Source organism: Tachyglossus aculeatus, chromosome X1 (genome assembly GCF_015852505.1).
Source record: "Tachyglossus aculeatus isolate mTacAcu1 chromosome X1, mTacAcu1.pri, whole genome shotgun sequence".
NCBI classification, from domain to species: domain Eukaryota; kingdom Metazoa; phylum Chordata; class Mammalia; order Monotremata; family Tachyglossidae; genus Tachyglossus; species Tachyglossus aculeatus.
The window spans coordinates 702,436-728,766 of record NC_052101.1 but is presented as its reverse complement, the minus strand read 5'-3'; the positions used below and the strand labels follow the sequence as shown (position 1 = coordinate 728,766).

The 26,331-nt window shown below is 45.3% G+C and overlaps 1 protein-coding gene across 8 annotated transcripts in view; it reads right to left on the bottom strand.

Annotated features, from left to right (window-relative positions):
* The window catches only part of KIDINS220 (kinase D interacting substrate 220), a 104,001-nt gene that overhangs the window by 30,108 nt on the left and 47,562 nt on the right, over positions 1-26,331 (bottom strand). For all 8 annotated transcript variants that reach the window (XM_038772685.1, XM_038772684.1, XM_038772686.1 and 5 more), the window contains exons 21-23: positions 24,564-24,708; positions 23,397-23,559; positions 649-827 (exon numbers count right to left, since the gene is read on the bottom strand). In XM_038772685.1, coding sequence (XP_038628613.1) covers positions 649-827; positions 23,397-23,559; positions 24,564-24,708 — 487 coding nt within the window. The remainder of the gene's footprint in view (positions 1-648; positions 828-23,396; positions 23,560-24,563; positions 24,709-26,331) is intronic.

Genomic DNA, 26,331 nt, shown 5'->3' with positions numbered 1-26,331 from the left:
GAGAAATTGTGACTTGCCTAAGGTTACATCAATCAATCAAACGTGTTTACTGTGTGCAGAGCACGGTCCTAAGCACCTGGGAGAGTACAATAAATCAGAGTTGGTAGACTGTGTGACTTCAGGCAAGTCACTTCACTTCTCTGTGCCTCAATTCCCTCGTCTGTAAAACGGGGATTAAGACTGTGAGCCGCATGTGGAACAGGGACCATGACCAGCCCGATTACCTTGTACCTACCCCTGCACTTAGTGCTTGGCACACAGTAAGTGCTTTACTAATACCATAATTATTCTAGACTGTGAGCCCATTGTTGGGTACGGAACGTCTCTATATGATACTGATTTGTACTTCCTAAGCGCTTAGTACAGTGCTCTGCACACAGTAAGTGCTCAATAAATGATTGAATGAATTAGACACGTTCCCTGCCCACAATGAGTTTACCAGGTGGCAGAACTGGGATTAGAACCCGGGTCTCCTGACACCCACTCCTGTGCTCAGTCCTGCTTCAATTCCTTAAGATTGTGATGACCACAGATTAAATGACCACAGATTACTAATTTCCGCTCTATGGTGACAACACATAGTGAAGATAAAAAATAGTGTCGGGGACAGATATTATGCACATAACTCAATTTACCTTTAATACCCACCTGCAATAATTTCTCGTAGCTTGGGATCTAGATTCACAGTACAAGGCAAGAAGGTTTTTACGTCTCTGGACACAAGAACTGGTGTTCGTGAAGACAAAAACACTTCAAAATTCCTTATATCTCCATCAATTTCAAGAAGAGGCTCCACATCTTTAGTTGTTGGAATATTCTTCGATATTCTTTCATTAGGAGAAATCCAATCAAAATACATTGAGAAGTCAGTAAGCATTCCCTTAAGAAATGATTTTCCGGAGCTTATGCCTGTTGAGTCAACCCCAATTTTATTCTTAGTTTCACACAGCCGGAGTGACAGCTTGATGCCTCAAAATGTGACTCGGCATCCCACAGGAGTGGTTTTCAGCTCATGCTCCCAACGGAGCTACTGTGGTGGGGGAAACTCCTGCCGGCCCAGCTGGGGAATCTGGTTTCCCAAGCACTAGAACACTTTTAAAGGAAAGGTGGTGGATGGCTCGGCTTGACCAGGGCAGACCAGAAGGCAGAGCAAAAGACAGGCCAAATGTCCTGAGGCGAGTCACTATCACAACCACTTGGGCAGCATTCCATTGTCAGGGATTCTAATTAGGATTACTACACCACATTAGGGTATTGCACATGTGCCCCATCCAAATGTCACTAACTCCACCATGTTCCATATACCTTTCACTCTTTCACTCCTTCCCTGGGTGAGACTAACTTCAGAAAGAGCAGTGAATACAACTGTCAACATAAAGAGCACATTAAAGTCCTATCAAGAACAAAGCAATCCAGGATATCCAATCAGAAGTTGGTAGCACTTTCTACATCAATTTAAAGGCTTTAAAATAATATCAACCTTTAATGGTGGTAATGAACATAATCCCAGGATCACTTCGACACAATTTACTGCCAAGTTCAATAAAATTTGGGGGTACAAGATCCATGGGATTTTACCATTAAAACCTGGAGATGTATAAGCAGTTCCAATTGACTCCTTGGCGGAAACTCTAAAATCCATTAATCTTATTTGCATTTAGAATGAAATAAGAATTGTATTTAAAAAAATTGTTTAACAATTATGACATTAATCACTTTTATCTAAAAGATTGTTGCTGAATGATTTTGAAAATTCCATAAGTAAACTTGAGATATACTTTTAAAAATATGTACTAGAGTGATTGGGCCAAATAAATCCCCTTGGAATTATGTTAGTTTGGAAACGAATTATTCACAAAATTCCCAGTTTTATAGGCTCGTATTTATGGCCGAGATTCCAAAACGAAAACCAAACTCTTCTGAATCCCAAATAATTTGGAAATCGAAAAATTTGAAAGTTTCTTCAATAAAAAAGAAAAGCATATCTTTCACTTATACCCAACTGACAGCTGATAATCTTGTTAGAAGGTGATCCGAAGTTTCTTTATTAATTGCCATCTTGTGGCAGTTCATTAGAAACCTTGGTAAACTTTGGTAAAGCATTCATTCATTCATTCATATTTATTAAGCACATACTGTGTGCATAGCACTGTGCTTGGGAGAGTGCAATACAACAATTTACAGACACATACCCTACCCACAACGAGCTGACAGTCTATGTGGTGGTGGGGGGGAGACAGACATTAGTATAAATAAATAAATTACAAATATGTACATAAAGTGCAGTGGGGCTGGGAGGGCAGAAGAACAAAGGGAGCAAGTCAGGGTGACACAGAAGGGAACGGGAGGAGAGGAAGGAGGGGTTAGTTTGGGAAGGCCTCTTGGAAGAGATGTTCCTTCATTGAGGCTTTGAAGTGGGGGAGAAGTAACTGCCTGTCAGATTTGAGGAGGGAGGGCATTCCAGGCCAGAGGCAGAAGGTGAGCGATGGGCTGGCGGTAAGATAGGTGAGATGGAAGCACAGTGAGAAGGTTAGCATTAAAGGAGCCAAGTGTGTGGGCTGGGTTGTAGTAGAAGAGCAACGAAGTGCAGTAGGAGGGGGCAAAGTAATGGAGTGCTTTAAATACAGTGGTGAGGAGTTTCTGTTTGATGCGGAATTGGATGGACAACCACTGGAGTTTTTTGAGGAGTGGGATGACATGTCCTGAACGATTATGTAGAAAAATGATCCGGGCAGCAGAGTGAAATAGGGACTGGAGTGGTGAGAGGCAGAAGGCTGGGAGGTCAGAAAGGAGGCTGATGCAGTAATCCAGACAGGACAGGATGAGGGACGGTATTAACACAGTAGCTGTTTGGATGGAGAGAAAGGGGCGGATTTTAGTAATGTTATGAAGGTGGGACTGACAGGATTTAGTGATGGATTGAATATGTGAGTTGAATGAGAGAGAGGAGTCAAGGATAATGCCAAGGTTATGGGCTTGTGAGACAGGAAGGATGGTGGTGCCATCTACAGTGATGGGAAAGTATTAAAGATCCTTATTTCTACAATAGTCAGTTCACCTAGGCTGTGCGGAAGGCTAGGGCCCTAAAGACCCTCCTGTTCAGGGAAAACTCCCTTCGTAAGATACTCATTCAAGGCTGTGCAGAAGCTCAAAACCCTCTCTTTCAACACTGCACTGCAATGCTGGACCCAGGCAGGCACTCGCTGATGGAAGATGCTCCCTAATTTCTCAATAACAGATGCAATGAAGACAACGCATTATTCATTCATTAATTCCATCAATCAATCATACTTATTGAGTGCCTACTGTGTGCAGAGTACTGTGCTAAGCACTTCGAAAGTACAATACAGCAATGAAGAGAGACAATCCCTGCCCACATGGCAGACCTAACTATCTAGTTGGGAGCAGTCTGTTACTAAGGCAAGACAGTCTGTGCTGCTTTAGTAACATGGGCACAGAACATTACTATGTCTTGTGTATGCCCTTCCAAAGTGTAGTAATCACTACACCGAACTTAGCACACATCTGCTTTCTTCAAGGATTCTGGTGGAAGATTTTAGTATTGGAGCTGTAAGCATTTCTTCTAAGACTGCCTAAAAATCCTGTTAAGGGCAAGTTTTATTGAGGAATTAGTTATGCTTATTGAAGGTTCTTGGTTAAATGGACCAACTACAATTAAGTTGAATACATGCCTACCTTATTCCACCAAAGAAACGCATATATTTATGAATAAGAAGAAAAAATGGGATCATCTTAGTTGATTTGAAGAAAAGAAAATATAATGACTTTCATTATTGTATTTGTTAAGCACTTACTACACATCAAATACTGAATACGTGCCAGGGGAGTTGCAAGTTAAACAGGTCAGACACAGTCCCTGTCCCACACGGGGCTCACAGTCTAAGTAGAAGGGAGAATAGGTATGGAATTCCCACTGTACAGGAAACTGAGGCCCAGAGAAATTAGATGACTTGACCAAGGTCACACAACAAACAAGTGGCAGAGTTGGGATTAGAATCCAGGTCTTCTGACTTCCGGACCAGATCAGCAGCTAGAGTGCACGTATCAAGTATATTTTATTTCAGCATATATTATTGCACTTCAAACTCCAAGACAGCACCATGGACAGTGAAATTTTTAACAACACAGATGATGATGTGAGGAAGTGCAACGTCAGTAAAACTGTTATAGAAATCAGAGATGTTATGTTTCAGGACTATGAATGATTTAAAATGTTGAAGGCTCCACCAAGAGCCTTCCGTAGTGCAGAGATCTGATCAGGTTAGAAAAATTCATTTTCCTCTCTTAGTCAAAGCAAAGCCTCAAGCTAAGATGACCAAAGATATTTACGTGAAAGTCTCCCAGAGCTCTCGAATTTTAAAATCTAAGGCTAAGATCCCCCTAGATATTTGAGGGAATTTGTTTGAACGCTACATACTTAATATATGCAGGTGATGAGAATCACACCATCAAATAAAAATGCACCTGCATAGAGCAAGCATGAATATATTATCACACCAAACTTCTAAGTTTACTTCCCGGGTTGGAAGGAGACATCTGCAAGCATTTAACTTGCTGGAATTGTGATGTCTATTTTAGGATACCACTGTGAAACCAAACATGCCAATTCTGAAAAACATGGTCCAATATGCACTTGGAAATGTAGAAACTTGTTCAATATAAACTTTCCCAAGAACTGCGAAGATAAGCAGTACTGTGAAGATAAGCAGAAAATCAGCATGACCTAGTGGAAAGAGCCCAGGCATGGGAGTCAGAGGACCTAGGTTCTAATCCCGGCTACTTGCCTGTTGTGTGATCTTGGGCAAGTTACTTAACTTCTATGTGCCCCAGCTACCTCATTTGTAAAACTGGGAATAAGACTGTGCACCCCATGGAGAGGCAGCGTGACACAGCGGAAAGAGCATGGGATTTGGAGTCAGAGGTCAGGGGTTCAAATCCCGGCTCCGCCAACTGTCAGCTACGTGACTTTGGGCTAGTCACTTAACTTCTCTGTGCCTCAGTTACCTCATCTGTAAAATGGGGATTAAAACTGTGAGCCCGCCGTGGGACAACCTGATCACCTTGTAACCTCCCCAGCACTTAGAACAGTGCTTTGCACATAGTAAGCGCTTAACAAATACCATCATCATCATCAGGGACATGGATTGTGCCAACCTGCTTACCTGGTATCTACTCTAGCACTTAGTACAGAGCCTGTCCCTTAGCAAGCACTTGAATACCATTAAAAACTATGCTGCTCAATAATTTTATTAGTATATCATTGAGGGGTTCGCAAGGTATTCCCACGAAGGCAAGTAACTTGACAGAGCCGTTAGAACTAAAATCCTGGCTAGGAGGTGTAGCTTCTCCATTAGAGAATGTTCCCTGTGCTTCTGCTATTCTTCCCGAGCGCCTAGCACAGTGCATTACATTTGGGAGACACTATAAGCTGCAGGATTACTGCTACTCAACTTTTAGTTTTAAACAAAAGACTGAACAGTTGGACATAGGCTCTGTGCCAAGAAAGGCTCACAGTCTAAGTGGGTGAGAAAACAGGTACCGAATCCCCATTTAACAGATGAGGAAACTAAGGTCCAGGGAAGTAAAGTGACTTGTCCACAGTCAAACAGCAAGCAAGTGGCAGAGTCCTCTGACTCCCGGGCCTATGCTTCTTCCACTAGGCCATACTGCGGCTCCTTGAAAACTATAATCTTATTTCTAAGACTTATACAAAGAGAGAGAGACTGGTGCTATAACAATAATAATGGCATTTGTTAAGCGCTTACTATGTGCCAAGTACTGTTCTAAGCGCTGGGGTAGATACAAGGTAATTATGTTGTCCCACGTGGGGCTCACAGTCTTAATCCCCATTTTACAGATGAGGGAATTGAGGCACAGAGAAGTTGACTTGCCCAAAGTCACGCAGCTGAAGAGTGGTGGAGCCAGTATTAGAACCCATGACCTCTGACTCCCAAGCCCCTGCTCTTTCCACTAAGCCACGTTGCTTCTAAATCTGCTGCTTCTAATGCTATAATTCCATGTTATCAGTAGAGCTCTATGTTATTTACTATTCCCAATGAATATGATAATTATTGTTATTATTATTATTATTGTTCCCCCATTCAGCTACCCAAAATGGATTTGATGCTCTAAGTAGCCAGGCTCCACATCCTTTCAGGAGCATGCCTCTCCTGCCTCAAGGTGCTGAAAATACATAGGGTGGACTCTGGAAACAAGATGCCCCTTACATTTTCTAATCTTCAGGTCCCATCAACAATAATAATAATAATACAATAATTGTAGTACTTGTTAAGCCCTCACTGTATACACCAAGCCCTGGGCTAAAAGCTAATCAGAACAGACACACTCCCTGTTCCACATGAGGTGGCTCACAGCCTAGAGGAGAGGGAAAAAAATCGCCATTTTACAGATGAGAAAACAGACGCAGGGAAGTGAAGTGACTTGCCCAATGTCACACAGCAAGCAGTTGACAGACCTGGGCCTATACCCCGACCTCCTGTGACCTGGGCCCATGCTTTATCCACTAGGCCACACTGTTTCCTCCGTCCTTCTCACTTTAGGTTTCCCAATTTCAGCTCTCCCTACAGCATCAGCTTGGGTATTCTGCAGTCACTCATTCTCCTCACATTCCCCAGCCACTGCAGTGATACTGGGAATACAGTTCCGATGCTAGGAGACCGGCTACATTTCAGAACTTCATTGTTTGTGATCTCCTTTGGCCATTTGGTGTTTGGTATAACTTGAAAATGACGCTAATAGAACCGCTCAAAGTGCTGGGTGTGGTGCACTGTCCCGGGAAAAACACTGGTTCTGACAAAGACCCAGCTATCACGAGCCAACTGTTGTGAAAGTTCGACATCTGCTGGGATTCGGGATCTGTGGCATCATCAGCAACTAAGTACTCTTTTCTAGTTCAGATTTCTAAAATCAAGTGTGGAATTCAGATATGACAGTTGCTGCTGACAGAAAACAAGGTTTCTTGAAATAATTTTATAAGTTGCTAAAGAAACGAATGAAGATGTAAAGTACCAGTGGCTGGGTTAGTAGCTAGTGCGCACCATACACCGGGCAATAACACTATCAAACGTTTAGTACAGTGTTCTGCATAGAGTAAGCACTAAATTATCATACCAAAAATGTTTAAGATCCAAATATGGTACTGGAAATGCACCCAACTGAGAGCTGCAAACAGATCAAATCAGAATGACAGTAATAAAAAATGGAAACTGTATGGGAAAAGGAAAGGTCTTCGTTCAAGCAATCGATTGTTCCCTAGGGTTTCAGCTATAACGGTCCATATTTGCAGTTGTGGAACTGCACTCCGTAGTCACGAACTGTGTTGGGCTAGACTGAAGTGGAACGGAGAAAGATCACATCAAGGCTCAACTCCAAGGCTGGCTTAAGAGGTGAAAATGAATTTGCTTCCCCACCTTCAGGATCTGTAGTTGATTCTAAAGGCTGAGCAGTTTTCATCTAGCCAAGCTGCTTCAACTGGGCCAAAGTGAATGCTACGATGAAGCCCCCCAGCAAGTGAAGGGCGAAAGGTTAGGTTAGCCAAGGGCAGCTCCCCTTCAGCTCGCACAGAGGAATTCATTCATTCATTCAATTGCATTTATTGAGCACTTACTGTGTGCAGAGCACTGTACTATGTGCTTGGAAAGTACAATTTGGCAACAGATAGAGACAATCACTACCCAACAACGGGCACTGAGAAGAATCAGTTCCACCTGCCTGTTGCCTGTTGATGGCTTGAAGCACCAATCACTAGATACACACCATTTCACATAGCTATTTAAAATTTAGAAGCCCTTACGGACTACTTGGGGCAATAAGATGAGTCCCTTCTGTCAGGAAAATGAAATAAATGTTAACTGCCTACATACACACATACACACACAAAAAAAAGCCAAACATAGACAGGAGGTTTTTTGTTGTTTCATTTTATAGTATTTGCTAAACGCTTACTATGTGCCAAGCCCTGTACTAAGTGCTGGGGTAGATTAAAAGATAATCAGGTTGGACAGAGTCAATGTCCCACGTGGCATTCACAGTCTTAATCCCCACTTTTAGATAAGGTAACAGGCACAGAGAAGTGAAGTTCGTTGCCCAAAGTCACACAGCAGGAAAGTGGCAGAGCTAGGATTAGAACCCAGGTCCTTTTGACTCCCGGGCCCACGCTCTCTCTCGCTAGGCCACAATTCTTGCATGCCAACTTTTCCTTTTCAGTGAAGTGGCACCTTTAGGCCGGGGGTCATAGTGGTGATGATGATGATGATGATGAAAATAATAATAATGACGATGGTATTTGTAAAGCACTTACTGTGTGCCAGACACTGCTGTTGTAAGCACTGAGGTAGATACAAGCTAACCAGGTTAGACACAGTCCCTGTCCCACATAGGGCTCACGCTTTTAATCCTCATTTTACAGATGAGGGAACTGAGGCCCACAGAAGTACAGTGACTCTGCTCAAGGTCCCACAGTATCCATTCATTCATTTAATCATCTTTACTGAGCGCTTACTGTGTGCAGACACATTCCCTGTCCACAACAAGCTTACAGTCTAGAGGATGAACTTACAGAGAAGTGGCAGAGTCGGCACTAGAACCCGGGTCCTTCTGACTCCGAGGTCCGTGCTCTATCCACTAGGCCATGCAGCTTCTTCAGGTGGTTGGGGAGGGACAGGCAGGACCCCAGACACGCAGGGAAAGTGGTCAGTGCTCGGGAGGAAGACCAGTCCCTGGTAAGTCTGGGGCCAGGAAGGGCCGGATAAGCCCAAGGGAGGGAGCCACAATCAAGCAATTGTATTTACTGTGCTCCTACTCTGTGCAGAATAGTATACTAAGCACTTGGGACAGTACAACAGAGATGGTAGACATGATCCCTGCCCTCAAGAATCTCACAATCAGGTGGGGGAGATGAACACTAATAAATTACAGGAAGATGGAAACAACAGAGTATAATGATATGTACATACATGCTACTGGGGGAACAGGGCATCCAGGAGTTTCGTAGCACAAAAGTTGTCGGGTGTCAGTAGCAGGGGAAACAGGGTAGAGGTACTCACCCTACCCCTACAGCCCTTATGTAGATAGCCTTATACTCGGTTACTTCCTTAACCTGTAATTTATTTAATGTCTGTCTCCCCTGCCAGACTGTATCTCCTTGATAGCAGGGATTGTGTCTAGCTACTCTACTGTTACTCTACTGTATCCCCCAAGTGCTTAATACAGTGCTCTGAAGAGAGTAAGTGCTCAATAAACACCATTAATTGAATGAGATGAGACAATCAGGAAAAGCCTCCTGGAGAAGATAATATTTCAAAAGGCTCTGAAGATGGGGAGAGCAGTGATCTCCTGGGTGTGAAGGGGGAGGGAGCAAGAAATTGGCAGCGAGAAAGAAAATGAGGCACAGAGGAAAGTTGCCTTGTGAGGAGCCAATTATGTGAGCTGGGGTGTATTGAGAAAGGTGCTGGGGTGAAAGCTGATTGCCATAAAACCAATTTTAGGGGTTCTTCTTGCCACAGACAGGGATGGGTAACCATTGACGGATTTTGAGGGAAGATATATTTTAGAAAAATGACCTGGGCAACAGAGAGGCGCATGGACTCTACAGGGGAGACAATGGAGGAAGAAAGGTCTGTGAAGTGGCTGCTGCAGAAGTCAAATCAGGATATGACCAGTGTATGGACAAACATGGTGGCAGTTTGGATGGAGTGGAATGGGAAAGAATCAACTGGGTTTGGTGGCTGCCTGAATACGGGGGTTAAAAGAGAGGAGAGTTGAGGATAATATCAAGATTACAGGCTTGAGAGACAGGGAGGATGGTGGTGTCGTCAACAGTCTTAGGAAAACCAGGAGAGGGGAGGATTCGGGAGAAAAGTCAAGGCGTTCAATAATGGACATGTTAAGCTTGAGGGGCGGCGGTACATCCATTTGGAGATGTCCTGGAAGGAGGAGGAAGCCTAATGGAAAGAGCACAGGCCTGGCAGTCAGAAGACCTGGATTCTAATCCCAGCTCCCCCAACAGTCTGCTGTGTGACCTTAGCTTCTCTTTGCCTCACTTTCCTCAAGTGTAAAATGGGGATTCAATACCCAGTCTCACTTCTACTTAGACTGTAAGCCCCAAGTGGGACGGGGACTGTGTCTGACCTGATTAACTTGTATCTACCCCAAAGCTCTACACACAGTAAGCACTAAATACCACTGACTGATTGACTGATTGGTTGGTTTTACGAGCAGTCCTACCTGGAAGCAGGGCTCTTATTTCTTGAGATCACTTTTCTTAGAAGTCCAGAATATTTACTTAATTTTGACCAAGATGCCCAACTTCATTTACCATAGGTAATGGCAAATTTCCTCAGATTAAAATTTTGTTTGCTTATTCTTATCTCTTTACAAATTTGGGGAAAATCTATGTTCCAATTACATTAATCACAATATGACTAACAAAATGAGTTAATGGAATCAACAGGATGGAAGAATCCACAGAGGGGTGATTACAAAAAATAGCATGACATATTTACAATAATGAAGAAATATAGGAAGAAAACTTGGAAAACATATACTTCAGTTCGACAAAAGTCTTTCCAATTGTCTTTCAAGTTTCAACATTTGAATACCTCATTGCTTATCACTTGAAGATGAAAAAAGTTGTATTTACAGCATACTAATAGCATCAGGATATAAGTGGTATGCATTTATTTTTATTAAGGAAATCTGATTTGGTAAAAACAATCAGAAAATAGTATTTTTTAGCACCGGTAGTAAATTTTATTTTTTACCATAAAAAGCCTCATTTATTTTTATAGCAATTTGATGACACATCTGCTTGCTTTATTCAGCTGAAAAAGAAAATGTTGGTTCTTGGTGTTTTGCTAAATTGCTTTGTTAAATTATTTTCTAAATGGTTCAACTTTTAACAAATGACATTTGATACTAACGCTGCAAAGCAATTTCAGCTAATTAAGTAGATCCTTCTATAAACCACTGGAACATTAAGATGACATACTGTTCATTCAGGATTATTTTAATTGGAACAATTATTGTAATTTTGTTGCAATTATGTGTTGAGCTAAAAGCTTTTGTCTAAATCATTTGAGGGTTTTTTGTTAACATACATAAGTAAGAAGAAAGAGAGTAAAATAAAAACTGAAGATAAGCTTTATCTTCCTACTTTCTATTACAGGATTTTAGATAAATAGCCATTGAATTATTTCTCTAAAAGTGCATTTCAGATATTTTCAGTCATGATACAAGTTTAAAGTGATCATTTTAAAAGCAGTTTTGTGAGGGTTATGCTATTATTAATTTCTATTTCGATACTACTCAGCCAAGCTAATCCACACCACAGTAGAGTAACTGGGCATGTTTGTTCAGTGCTAGGTATTAATTTGTAACAAGTGCTGTACTTTTGAAATAATTACAGAATGATACCTATATTTCATTTTGCTAGTCAGAAAAATAATCTCTTTAATTTTCTATCCAAAACACACACACACACACACACACACAAATCTCCTTAATTTAGTTACCCATTTGAACTAGTGTCCTTCAATGCCTGATGTGTTCCTCTTTTAAACATTTCAAATAACGGGGCTCTTGTTTTCCTTGGGCAAGTTTTCATAACAGATGCGTCACTCAGATATTTTTTCCTGACATTCAGACCCTGAAGGTTTTAACTAGTTTTCTCGCGGCTCATTCTCCCTCTGCCTCAACTATTTCCCTATTTTCAAATTGGTAGCTGTTAAACCTCTCCAATACAGGGCCAAATCTGGCTGCCAGTGTATCCATTCTTAGGCAAACTTGCTGAAGTTTATCCTAAGCACACGCAGCTGTCCTTCAGCGTCCCAAGATGACGCTGATTGGGGGATTTTTTGTCCATGCATGCAAGTGCGGCCACGATGGTTGCTGTGTGTCCAGCACGCTCTTCCGCTATCGCACTTAAAGGCAGCCCTCCTCAGTGCATTACTGCTTGGGTCCAGCCAGTCCCTCTTAAGATGGCAGTCTCTGTGAAGGCTAAGGGAACATCTCATCTGTCGTCTCCCAACTATCTGCCACTCTGGTGCACTCTTTGAGGCCGTGCTTCACTAGGTCTTCACCCCTGCTCCCTTACAGTTCAGCATACAACAGCTGCTCGGGTACCCGGCGTAAAGGTAAATGCATCAGCTTTCTAAATTACCAACCAGTCAACAACCAGAACCAATCACTTCCCTCCTCCAATCATCCATGATTACCAATTTTGCCACAAAAGGTATAGAAAACTCCTAACCTTTGGATTGCACGCTCTTAATCAATCACCACCCTTATCCCACCACATCTTGACTTCTCGATTTATGGTCTCCGAAGCAAACTTACTTACACCTTAACTATATGTCCTTATATGTCTTCTTTCCCAGCCCTTAGTACAGTGTTCTGTGTACAGTAAGTGCTTAATAAATACCTTATTACTGGTAGGAGTCTCGTCTCCACAACATTGCTCATACCTTCCACCTAGCACAGAATAGTGTCCTTGCTCAACCCCAGCAAACCACAGCAACCCACCCATTAGATCCTGTTGCCCATCCTCTTCATCACATAATCCCACCCTGTGTGACTCGGTTAAGGTAAGCATGGTTTCCATGCTAGGAGACAGACTGCATTTCAGACTTTCGTTGCACATGATCTTGTTTTGCCATTTGATGTCACACCTGGCCTTAGACAGTAGAACCACTCACAGATGTGGCACCACTCCCTCCAAAATAATAACAGCTTTGTTCCAAAACCAAGGGGTTTTCTGCCCTCTCAAAGGTCACCTATGATCTCCTTCTTACCAAGTCCAACAGCCTTGACACCATCACAATCCTCCTCGATCTCTCAGCTGCCTTCGACACTGTTGACAACCCCCTTCTCCTGGGAACATTATCCAACCCCAGCTTCACTGACACTGTCCTCTTCTAGTTCTCCTCCTATTTTTCTGGCTGATCAGTCTCAGTCTCTTTCACGGCTTCCTCCTCTGCCTCCCTCCCCCTAACTGTGGGAGTCCCTCAAGGTTTAGTTCTGGGTCCTCTTCTAGTTTCCACTTACACTAACTCCCTTGGAGAACTGATTCACTCCAATGGCTTCAACCACCACTTTCATGCAGATGATTCTCAAATCTACGTTTCCAACCCGGATCTCTCTCCCTCTCTGCAGTCTCACATTTCCTCCTGCCTTCAAGACATCTCTACTTGGATGTCCCGCTGACATCTCAAACTTAATGGGTCCAAATGCCAACTTGTACTTCCCAAGCGCTTAGTACAGTGCTCTGCAAACAGTAAGTGCTCAATAAATACAATTGATTATCTTCCCACCCAAACCCTGTCCTCCCCGATATTCCCAATACTGTAGACAGTACCATCATCCTCCTGTCGCATAAGCCCAAACCTTGGTATTATCCTTGACTCATCTCTCTCATTTAACTCACTTATTCAATCTCACTAAATTCTGTGGTTCAGCCTTCACAGCATCACTAAAATCCACCCTTCCTCTCCAAACTGTTACCACGCAAAATCCAAGCACTTATCCTATCCTGCCTTGATTACCGTATCAGCCTCCTTGTTGATTTCCGTGGCTTCTGTCTCTCCCTACTCCAGTCTATACTTCACTCTGTTGCCCAGATCATTTTTCTACAAAATCATTCAGTCCGTGTTTCCCCACTCCTCAAGAACCTCCAGTGATTGCCCATCCAACTCCACATCAAATAGAAACTCCCTACCATCAGCCTTAAAGCACTCAATCACCTTGCCCCCTCCTACCTCATCTCACTGCTCTACTACAACCCAGTCCACATACTTCACTCCTGTTGTGCCAACCTACTCCCTGTACCTCAGTCTCACCTATCTCTCCACCGACCTCTTAGTCACATCTTGTCTCTTGCCCAGAATGCCCTCCCTTTTAATATCTGACAGACAATTGCTCTCCCCACCTTCAAAGGCTATTGAAGGCACATCTCCTCCAAGAGGACTTCCCAGACTAAGCCCTCATTTATTTTTCTCTGACTCTCTTCTGCGTCACCCTGACTTGCTCCCTTTGTTCACCCCGTCCCCCCACAGCACTTAAGTACATATCTACAATATAGTCATTTATATTAATGTCTGTCTCCCCCTCTAGACTGCAAGAGGGCAGGGAACATGCCTACCAACTCTGTTATATCATTATACTGCACTCTCCTAAGCACTTAGTAAACTGTTCTACAAGCAGTAATATGATCGATTGATTTTCCACTATTTTACGGTATTTATTAAGCATTTACTATGTGTCAAACACTGTTCTAAGTGCTGGGGTACCAACAAGTTAATTAGGTTGGGCACAGTCCCTGACCCACACAGGCTCGCACTCTAAACCAGCCATCACAGTCATTTACGAGAGAAGATCCAAATCTGCTTTCAGTACTACAAAACTTTAAATACCTGATGCTTCGGATTGTACGCTCTAAACCTGCAGTGTCAAATGACTGATGGAAGTAAAGATGTTGGAAGTTTTATTTTTAAATTGCTTCAAATGTGCTGTGTTACAGTCAGCTAAGAATTCCTAATTACCTGTGTAGTGGAAGAAGCGATTATTCTTGGCAGTAAAAAAAACAGCACTAGATAACGTTGTTGTGAAAATAAAATAAAATCAGTCAATTTTCCTGAGAAAAAAGGCTCTTGAAAATATGAAAAGTCAAATATCATTTAGCATCACCTTTCCCCAGTCTATGGCAGCTATTCACTACTGCCATCTTCTGGAATTCCAATTTAATGTAGTCTATGACATTTGTCTCGACAAACTTTCTCAGTTAAAAAGTAGCTTACAATGGGCAAAGAGAAACCCCAAACTAAGGAACAAAGAAGGCTACTATCCATACTGAAATGGATTGTTATTTCTTTCAAAACTAAACTACGAAATAACAGGGAAAAAAATAATAAAATATACAACACCACCCCCAGATATTGGCTAGTAATTATAATTGTGGCATTTGTCAAACCCATAACGTTATCAGGCACTGTACTAAGCACAGAGGTAGATCATTCAATCAATCAATCAATAGGATTTACTGAGCGCTCTGTGCAGAGCACTGCATTAAGTGCTCAGGAGAGCATAATACTTGTACTTCCCAAGCACTTAGTACAGTGCTCTGCACACAGTAAGCGCTCAATAAATACGATTGATTGACTGATTGAACAGAGTTGATAGACATGTTCTCTGCCCCCAATGAGCTTACGATTTAGAGGGGGAGGATAGAAGACAATCACATCAGACACAAGTCCTTGTCCCAAGAGGGGCTCACAATGTAAATATGAGGGAGAACAGGTATTTAATCCCCATTTTTAGACGAGGAAACAGAGACACATAAAAGTTAAGCAACTTGCCCAAGCTTACACAGGACAAGTGGCAAAGCCACTCGTAGAACCCAGGTCTTCCAATTCCCGGGCCCAAACACTTCCCATTAGGCATCAGTTGCAATGCTTTAAAAACCATTTCTATCTGAATGTTTCTTGACTGACGGTAGACTGTGAGGTATTTATACGATTCATTAGGTTGGGAGCACGGATGATGAAAAGTCACAACCCAAGAGTGACAACCTTGAGGGAGAAGGAAGTAACCGGGGTCCATATGATTAGTTATAGGGAGGATTCTCTTCAACGTTTTACTCCTTCTTTAGAATCAACAGTAGATTCAGAAACGGCAGATAATAATAGTTGCTCAGGGTTGAGAAGACAGCATGGCCTAACCGAAAAGACCATGGGAGTAAGGAGACCCAGGCTCTAGTCTCACCTCTGCTACTGGCCTGCTCTGGCAGAGAGCTCATTATACAGATGAAGAAACCGAGGCACAGAAGTCACTTGTCCAAGGTCACACAGCAGGCAAGTGGCAAACCCAGGATTAGAACCCAGGTCTCATGATTCCTAGTCTGGTGTTCTTTCCACTAGGCTGTGCTAGTGGAAATAATAATAATATAACAATGGTCTAATAATAATAATGGTATTTATTAAGTGCTTACTATGTGCCAGATACTATACTAAGCACTAGCGAATGTACAAGCTAATCAAATAAGACACAGTGCCACCCCACACAAGTTTCACAGTCTATAAGGGAAGGAGAATAGGTACCTTATTCCCATTTCACAGATGAGGAAACCAAGGCACTGAGGTTAAGTCATTCTCAGTCTCATTCCACCCTTATCCTGCCACTCCTTCCCCGTTAAAATTCAACAGACCATCACTCTCCCCACCTTAAAAGCTTCCTAAAAACCACAACTCCTCTAAGAGGCCTCTCCTCACGAGGCCCTCATTTCCCCCACTTCCTCTCCCTTCCAAGTCATCCTCGCACTTGGATTTGTACCCTTCACCCTACCCTCAGCCCCACAGCTCTTATGTACCTAGCCGTACTGTATTTTAACGCTCGTCTCCCCTTCTAGACTGTAAGCTCTTTGTGGGCAGGGAGCATGTCTACCCACTCTGTCACGGGCTCTCCCAAGCACTCAGTACAGTGCTCTGCACTCAATAAATCTGACTGACTGATGAATCACATGACTTACTCAGGATCTTAAAACAACCCAGGTCTCCTAACCCCCAGACCTGTGCTCTTTCCAGTAGGCCAAGTTTCCTGCCCACTTGAATGGTCTAGAATATTACAGGAGCCCTCAGAGGTAATAATAATACTAATGATGATGATGGCATTTATTAAGCGCTTACTATGTGCAAAGCACTGTTCTAAGCGCTGGGGAGGTTACAAGGTGATCAGGTTGTCCCACGTGGGGCTCACAGTCTTCATCCCCATTTTACAGATGGGGTAACTGAGGCCCAGAGAAGTTAAGTGACTTGCCCAAAGTCACACAGCTGACAAGTGGTGGAGTCGGGATTCAAACCCATGACCCCTGACTCCAAAGCCCAGGCTCTTTCCATTGAGCCACGCTGCTTCTCTAGAGGTGTTTGGAACCTTCTACTAGAGGGGGCCAACACGGGGGAAGCTCCACATCCCTAAGGGTGGAACCAGGCTCTCCAAAGAGCAGAGCAAAGGGAAATGGCGATCTGGAGCTCGTTGCTGGCTGGGATGTGTCCCTGCTCCCTAAAATCCAGCCGAAAGAGATCTTCCTGATTTTGTGAGTTCCGGGACTCAGGGTAGTCTGTCACTGGAAGAATATGAGGGCAAGTAAAAGTATTTCCAAGATTCTCTAAGAGTTTAAATGTCCATGGCTTTTTTCGTATTTATTTTTGGAAACACCCCTGAGCAGCTGTTTGGCTCTTTTGCACAGAGATGTTGGTCTACCCTTGCTCCGTCAGTAGTGAGCTCCTCTGCCCCTCCCCACAAAAAGATGGCCCAACTTTACGCAGTTGTTGGTGGAGCCAGAACTAAAAGTCTATGCTCCCATCTCACTGTTCATTGCTTAGACTGTTTAGACTCTGCACCACTTCTCGTCTCACTGTAAATCTTTTGAATGTAAAGTACTGTAAGTTTCCCGTGCTTCCTTCCTGACAATCAATCAATCAATCAATCGTATTTATTGAGTGCTTACTATGTGCAGAGCACTGTACTAAGCGCTTGGGAAGTACAAATTGGCATCACATAGAGACAGTCCCTACCCAACAGTGGGCTCACAGTCTAAAAGGGGGAGACAGAGAACAGAACCAAACATACCAACAAAATAAAATAAGTAGGATAGAAATGTACAAGTAAAATAAATAAATAAATAAATAAATAGAGTAATAAATATGTACAACCATATATACATATATACAGGTGCTGTGGGGAAGGGAAGGAGGTAAGATGGGGGGATGGAGAGGGGGACGAGGGGGAGAGGAAAGAAGGGGCTCAGTCTGGGAAGGCCTCCTGGAGGAGGTGAGCTCTCAGCAGGGCCTTGAAGGGAGGAAGAGAGCTAGCTTGGTGGATGGGCAGAGGGAGGGCATTCCAGGCCCGGGGGATGACGTGGGTCGGGGGTCGATGGCGGGACAGGCGACAGCGAGGTACAGTGAGGAGATTAGTGGTGGAGGAGCGGAGGGTGCGGGCTGGGCAGTAGAAGGAGAGAAGGGAGGTGAGGTAGGAGGGGGCGAGGTGATGGACAGCCTTGAAGCCCAGGGTGAGGAGTTTCTGCCTGATGCGCAGATTGATCGGTAGCCATTGGAGGTTTTTGAGGAGGGGAGTAATATGTCCAGAGCGTTTCTGGACAAAGATAATCCGGGCAGCAGCATGAAGTATGGATTGAAGTGGAGAGAGACACGAGGATGGGAGATCCGAGAGAAGGCTAGTGCAGTAGTCCAGACGGGATAGGATGAGAGCTTGAATGAGCAGGGTAGCAGTTTGGATGGAGAGGAAAGGGCGGATCTTGGCAATGTTGCGGAGCTGAGACCGGCAGGTTTTGGTGACGGCTTGGATGTGAGGGGTGAATGAGAGAGCGGAGTCGAGGATGACACCAAGGATGCGGGCTTGTGGGACGGGAAGGATGGTAGTGCCGTCAACAGAGATGGGAAAGTCTGGGAGAGGACAAGGTTTGGGAGGGAAGACAAGGAGCTCAGTCTTCGACATGTTGAGCTTTAGGTGGCGGGCGGACATCCAGATGGAGATGTCCTGAAGGCAGGAGGAGATGCGAGCCTGGAGGGAGGGGGAGAGAGCAGGGGCAGAGATGTAGATCTGGGTGTCATCAGCGTAGAGGTGATAGTTGAAGCCGTGGGAGCGAATGAGGTCACCAAGGGAGTGAGTGTAGATTGAGAACAGAAGGGGACCAAGCACTGAACCTTGGGGAACCCCCACCGTAAGAGGATGGGAGGGGGAGGAGGAGCCTGCAAAAGAGACTGAGAAAGAACGACCGGAGAGATAAGAGGAGAACCAGGAGAGGACGGAGTCTGTGAAGCCAAGGTCAGATAACGTGTGGAGGAGAAGGGGGTGGTCCACAGTGTCAAAGGCAGCTGAGAGGTCGAGGAGGATTAGGACAGAGTATGAGCCGTTGGATTTGGCAAGCAGGAGGTCATTGGTGACCTTTGAGAGGGCAGTTTCCGTGGAATGAAGGGGACGGAAGCCAGACTGGAGGGGGTCGAGGAGAGAGTTGTTGTTGAGGAATTCTAGGCAGCGCGTGTAGACAACTCGTTCAAGGAGTTTGGAAAGGAATGGTAGGAGGGATATGGGACGATAACTAGAAGGTGAGGTGGGGTCAAGAGAGGGTTTTTTTAGGATGGGAGAGACATGGGCATGCTTGAAGGCAGAGGGGAAGGAACCAGTGGAGAGTGAGCGGTTGAAGATGGAAGTTAAGGAGGGGAGAAGGGATGGAGCGAGAGATTTCATAAGATGAGAGGGAATGGGGTCAGAAGCACAGGTGGCCGGAGTAGCACTTGAGAGGAGGGAGGAGAGTTCCTCTGAGGATACCGCTGGGAAGGATGGGAGAGTAGCAGAGAGTGTTGAGAGCCGGGGGGTTGGAGAAAGGGGGGAAGAGACATTGGGGAGGTCGGACCTGATGGATTTAATTTTGTTAATGAAGTAGGAGGCCAGATCGTTGGGGGTGAGGGAAGGAGGAGGGGGAGGAACCGGGGGCCTGAGAAGGGAGTTGAATGTACGGAAGAGCTGGCGGGGGTGATGGGCATGGGTGTCAATAAGGGAGGAGAAATAGTTTTGTCTGGCAGAAGAGAGGGCTGAGTTAAGGCAGGAAAGGATAAACTTGAAGTGAACGAGGTTGGCATGGTGTTTAGACTTTCGCCAGCAGCGTTCGGCAGCTCGAGCATAAGAGCGAAGGAGGCGGACAGTGGCAGTGATCCAGGGCTGTGGGTTAGTGGTGCGAGAGCGGCGAAGGGAAAGGGGAGCGAGCGAGTCTAGCTGAGTAGAAAGGGTAGAGTTGAGAGCAGTAATCTGATCATCAAGACTGGGTAGAGAGGAGAGGGCGGCGAGGTGGGGTGTGAGGCGCTCCGAAAGATGGGTGGGGTCCAGAGAGCGGAGATCTCTATGAGGGAGTAATACGGATTTACAGGGGAAAGGTGTGGGAGTGAGGAGGCAGGTGAGAAGATTATGATCAGAGAGAGGGATCACAGAGTTGGTGAGGGTGGACACAGTGCAGCGGTAGGAGATGATGAGGTCGAGGGTATGACCAAGTTGGTGAGTGGGTGAGGTGGGGTGGAGGAAGAGGTTGGCAGCGTCAAGGAGAGATAGAAGGCGGGCGGCAGAGGAGTCGTTAGGGATATCCATGTGGATATTGAAGTCTCCGAGGATCAGAGTGGGCATGGAGAAGGAGAGAAGGAATGTGAGGAAGGGGTCAAAGTCGTTAAAGAAGTTGGAAGTGGGGCCCGGAGGGCGGTAGATGACGGCTACAAGAATCTGGAGGGGGTGGTAGAGGCGAACAATGTGGGCTTCAAAGGAAGGGAAGGAAAGGGAAGGGGGAGGAGGGATAGTGCGAAAGCGACATTGGGGGGCGAGAAGGAAACCGACACCTCCTCCTTTTCCGGTGAGTCTGGGGGAGTGGGAAAAGAAGAGGCCTGCACTGCAGAGAGCAGCAGAAGAGACCGTGTCGTCTGGCGACAGCCATGTTTCAGTTAGGGCGAGGAGGAGTAGAGAACTGGAAAGGAAAAGGTCCATGATGAAAGGGATCTTACTTAAAATGGAGCGGGGGTTCCAGAGGCCACACTTGGCATCAGCTGTCGAGGGAGGGGAGGGAGGGGGAAGGGTGCGAGGGGTGGGGAGGGTTTGGATTGGGATGAGTTGGCGGGGGCCTGGGCGGGGAGAGTGGGAAGGGGGGTGGCGATGGGAAAGGAGAACTGGGATGGGGTGGGGGCGGGGAGAAGGGGAGGAGGGGGGCCGGGAGGGAGAAGCGGAGGACCTGCGCTGGTACAGAGGAATCCTTGGTAGGGCTTGAGGGGGAGCGGTCTTGGTGGGTGAGAGGGAGGGAAACAGCTGGGTGGGAGAGGGGAAGGGGAAGGTGAGGAATGGGAATGGCAGTTGGGAGCAAGGGAACTGAAAGTTCATGGTGAGGTCAGCAGGGCGAGTGACAGTACCGCGGGGGGTTAACAATTGAGATGCAGAAGCAATAAAACAGTAGCAATGATAAAAGTAGGCGATGGCATCACAGGGTGTAGTTGAGCAATCAATATGCTATGGCAATAATAGAATTGGCAGACAATGATGCCACAGAGAGCAGATACAAACTATTCAGAGCTGGAGTAGGGTGGGCCAGTTAAGGGGGGTCAGGGAGCAGAGATACCTGGGGAGGGGAGCCAACAGTCAACTAGCATGGGAGGGCTGAGGAGGTGTGAATGAGGTTGTCGTTAATGTAACATGTAACATGGTGCTAACATGGTGCTAACAAGGTGCTAACAAGGGCTTTTTACCTGGGGGCGGGCGGGGGGAGAGTCAGTCAGGACCGGACCGGGAAGGGGGGGGGGGTGAGGGGCACTTTACGGAAGGCCTCCGAAGTGTGGGGGTGGAAGCAGGGGGGGCGTCCGTGGGGGCGCTGAGATGGCGGGAGGGCGGGCGGCCGGGCCTCTCGGGAACGGAGTCCCGGGCGTCAATGGCGGCGCTCTGAGGAGAGGAGCAGGTTCTTAAGTGTGAAGTAGAATTAATGGCCAGCACCTCACTTATTATTATTGTGTCTATCAAGCTGCCAAGCTGCCACCTATATATATGTATGTATGTTTGTACATATTTTTTGACTCTATTTATTTATTTAATTAATTAATTTATTTGTACATATCTATTCTATTTATTTTATTTTGTTAGTATGTTTGGTCTCTGTCTCCCCCTTTTAGACTGTGAGCCCACTGTTGGGTAGGGACTGTCTCTATATGTTGCCAATTTGTACTTCCCAAGCGCTTAGTACAGTGCTCTGCACATAGTAAGCGCTCAATAAATACGATTGATGATGATGATGATCTGAATTCTAGTTCCAGCTCTGCCCCTGCCCTGTGGTGTGACTTGGAACAGTGACTTGGCTTCTTCGTACCACAGTTTCCTCCTCTGTAAAACGGGAATTTGGTACCTGTTCTCCTCCGTAAAATGGGAATTCGATACCTGTTTCCTCTCCCCCTTAGGCTGTGAGCCTTATTTGGGGAACAGGACTGTGTCCAATCCGTGTCCCTCTAGACTGTAAGCTCCTTGTGGACAGGAATCACGTCCAGCAATTCTATTGGATTATATCTTTCCCAGGTGCGTAATACAGTGCCCTAAACACAGTAAATATTCAATTAACACTACTGATTGATCTGATTGTATTGTGTCCACCTTAGTCCTTGTCAAAGTGCTTATCACAGTGTTTGGCACATCGTAAGCAGATAACAAATACCACAATTATTATATTAGCATTATTACCCGTGTGGTAAATTATTTCTCTCTACCTAAAATATACCTGGGGTAAAAGGGAAGGCAGAGAAGGTTAACCTGGGTATGATCTTCATTTGGGAGTTCATCCTCACCCCGTTTCTGGCTTTTTCCCCAAGCAAAGCTGTCAGGCAGCCACAGGACACACAGCACACGGCTCCTGACGTCTGTTATTCACAGCCTCAGCTCGGCCCCAGTAGCCCCAAACCCCTTCAGGGGTGTAAATATTACCCTGCACATCTGGTCTTCAGTATTCTCTATTGTAAACTTTTCCCATCTGTGTTATTAACTACATCCAGATTTTGAGCATATCTGGTTTAGGAATACAGGTCAACTGTGACTGCTGGAGCCGCCCCGGACTGACCCTGGTGGGGGTTTTGAATCCCATACCTGCCATGGCAAGCTACTCAATACAGGGTGGGCAGTACGTTTAGCCCTAATTCAATGGTTTGTAGCAAAGCTGCTCCAATTTTAATCTCCCAGAAATAAACCTCACCGGAGACCAGGGACAAGTCACTTATCTATCTGTGTTTCCTCTGTTTCCTCACCTCTAAAATGGAAGGGAGATCTGGTCCTCCTACCTCTTAGGGGGAACACAGGGGCCTATCTCAGATTTCATTATCTTGTAACAACTAACATGCTGAGGACAGTTCCTGGCACATAATAAGCAGTTACGAGAAACAATTATAAATGATTTGGTACTTTCTAATTCGTCATTTCAACTCAGAAAAGAGTTTTGAATGAATAATGCCTTTTCTGGATTTCCTCTAGAAGCTTACCAGCTTATTCTTTCTAATGTGTCAGTTCTATTTTTTTCCCCCAGTAATAAACACTGAGTCATGTTTTACTCTCAGTTTTCCAAAATATTTCCTAAGTTTACAGCCACTCTCTATTACAGCTGCATATACTTCTTTATCATGTGGCTTTAACACAATAAGAAAAATTCAGCACAATTAACCCACTGCCGCCTCCTTCATTAAATCTCCCTGAGCTAAGAAAACATGTGAATGAGTACCCGTTTTTACCCATGCCTTCCCTTGCACCCATCCGCTGGCCCCCAGCCGGCAGCTATTCCATAAACAAGATACCTTTCGTAGATGGTTTTTAAAGTCAGCTGATCTGGAACGCCCTCGGTCTCCTCCAAATACAATATGAGCCATGACGTACGATACGGCCACTGTTCTGTAATATTGATCCAGCTAGCCAGTCTATCCCAGTTGAAAATAATTTGATTAGCTCTGAGCAATCGTCCTTTAGAGCATAAGAGAAACAGAAATGATGTTTAATAGCCTAGTTAATGGACAGATATGAAAAGCACACTAAAGCTCAAACTGAATTCACATCCCACATTTGGTTTCTAAGTGGGGAGCCCGATCAACCTTCAAAAGAGCAGCAGTGCATCCAAAGTTGGGCTCCCAAATCACTGGATGTTCCAGTCCCTTGGATAGAGAGTAGTAACCCACGCTGCACCCCCCTCCCACCCCCGGCCTCGCCCTCCGCCCACCCACGCCACCTCAGCCTAGGGCCTCGTGGCCCCCCTGCCTCACTTCTCCTCCGCGAGAGGGGCCGAAGTGGCAGTGCAGCAGTAGCCCGTCGCCTTCACGAAACCCGGGACGCCCACATGGCCGTGGCTGGGACGGTCCTTGGGGCTGGGGCTCTTACCCTAGGACTTTGAGACACAAGAACGCTGAAACTCTGTTCTTCAATGATGATGATGGCATTTGTTAAGCGCTTACTATGTGCAAAGCACTGTTCTAAGCGCTGGGGGGGATACAAGGTGATCAGGTTGCCCCACGGGGGGCTCACAGTTTTAATCCCCATTTTACAGATGGGGTAACTGAGGCTCAGAGAAGTTAAGTGACTTGCCCAAGGTCACACAGCAGACAGGTGGCGGAGCCGCGATTCGAACCCATGACCTCCGACTCCAAAGCCCGTGCTCTTTCCACTGAGCCACGCTGCTTCTTCGAGCCACGGTACCCTACAGCTGGGTTCTTACCCCGCATTCATCCCCGTCTTTGCCTTTTACGTTGACTTCATGTCTTTACTGTTTCATTATTTCCTTATGTGTCAGTCGCCAGCTCCCTTTCCCCCTTCATTCTTAGACTGTGAAACATCTGAGGCCCAGGGACCCTAATTCTCACCGATGTATTCTTTCCCAGTTCTCAGTACAGTGCTTTGCACCCAGTAGGCACTTAAGAAGCACTATTATTATGACAAAATAAACCTCCAGCAGTACCAAAAAGAGTGAAACTCACCCGTCACAGAAACAATATTAAGTAATCTTCGCATAGTCTGAGGACTTATATCACTGAACCAGTCCTCTGTCACCAACAATTTGGTAAGGTCAAAAGACATCTGACGGGTAACTGTCCGCTGCATCTGTCTTCGCCTATAGGTGTCCTGAAAACAACATAAAATAAGTTGGAAATCTTGGAGACTCCTTTTCAAGCTATGCTGCTTTCTTAGGGACTTCTTTTATTAAATGCAATATTCTTTATCCTGCCCCTGCAAATTCAATCAATCAATGGTATTCACTGAGAGCTTACTGGGTGGTGCAGACACTGCACTTGGGACTTGGCAAAGCACAATACAATAGAGTTGGGAGGCACGATTCCTGCCTGCAAGGAGCTTACAGGCTACAGCTGGAGAGAGAGATGAAAATAAATTACAGAAGGGGAAATGGAGGTGTCTGTGGATTTTTACATATGGTTAATATTTTTACATGGGTCAGTATCAAAGTGCCTAAGGCATACACAGACAAGCGCAGAGGCAGTACAGGGGGAGGTGCGGGAAATGAGGCTTAGTCAGGGAAGGCCTCTTGGAGGAGATGTGATTTTTGGAGGGTTCTGAAGGTGGGGAGAGTGGTAGACTGTCAGAAATGAAGGTGGAGGGAGTTGCAGGTCAGAGGAAGGACATGGACAAGGGGTTGGCAGCTTGATGGACACAATAATAGTAAGTGAGGTATATGGTAAGCACCATACTAAGCGCTGGACTACCCTCAAGACAACCAGGTCAAACACAGTCCCTCTCCCACATGGGGCTCACAATCTAAGGGAGAGAAAACTGCTACTGAATCCCCATTTTACAGATGAGGAAACTGAAACACAGAGAAGTTAAGTGGCTTTCCTATAGTTACAGAGAAAGCCGGTGGCAGAGCCGGGATTAAAACCCAGCTACTCTGAACCCCAGGCCCGTGATCTTTCCACTAGACCTGTTGCTTCTCAAGACAGATTGTGATTTGTAGCAAAGAAATATAATCTTACATTTAATAGTAATAAAATAGTTTTTGAATACTAGTTAAAAAAATTTATTGAAGTGCTAGGTCTCACACACACACACACACACACACACACACACACACACACACACACACACACACACACACACACACACACACAAAAACCCCCCCCACCCCGCAGGAGAGAGAAACAGATAGGCAGACCTCTAATTACAATAGGCTTGGGAATTTCAAACTATAGTATTGACAGAGAACAATGCTTCCCCTTCCGGCCCTCCACCTCCCCTCTCTCAGCTTTCTGACTTTGACCTCAGCCTCATGGGCTCCTCGTTGAATTCACAACTGGAACTCCATGCAGAATCAGCTACGGGACCCAACCAACCCTGGGAACTCATTCATTGATGCAGCTAATTTCAGTCCCTCTCTCAGCCAGACTTGAGGGTTGCGAGCGATGCAAGGGATGTTCAAGTCCCGTTTTTCTGCCCTTGGAAAAGCACCCAGGGACAGGCCCCTGGTATCAGAAACAGAGGTATCTTTTGACTGCTATAGTGCTGAGCTCGAGGCAAGCCAAAAACGGCTCCTTTCAACTTGGAAATCGGAGTTTCAGAAAGGAGACGCATACCCCGGCTCAACTTTCTGACACTGGGGTTAGGGCTAGAAAAACACCAAAGGTCAACATAAAGCTTTAAGAAATATTAACAGTAAAAGACATAACAGACCCAAGAAAGTTTTTAATGAGCAAGTTGTGGGCAGGGAACGAGTCTTCACTACTAAGCGCTTAGTAC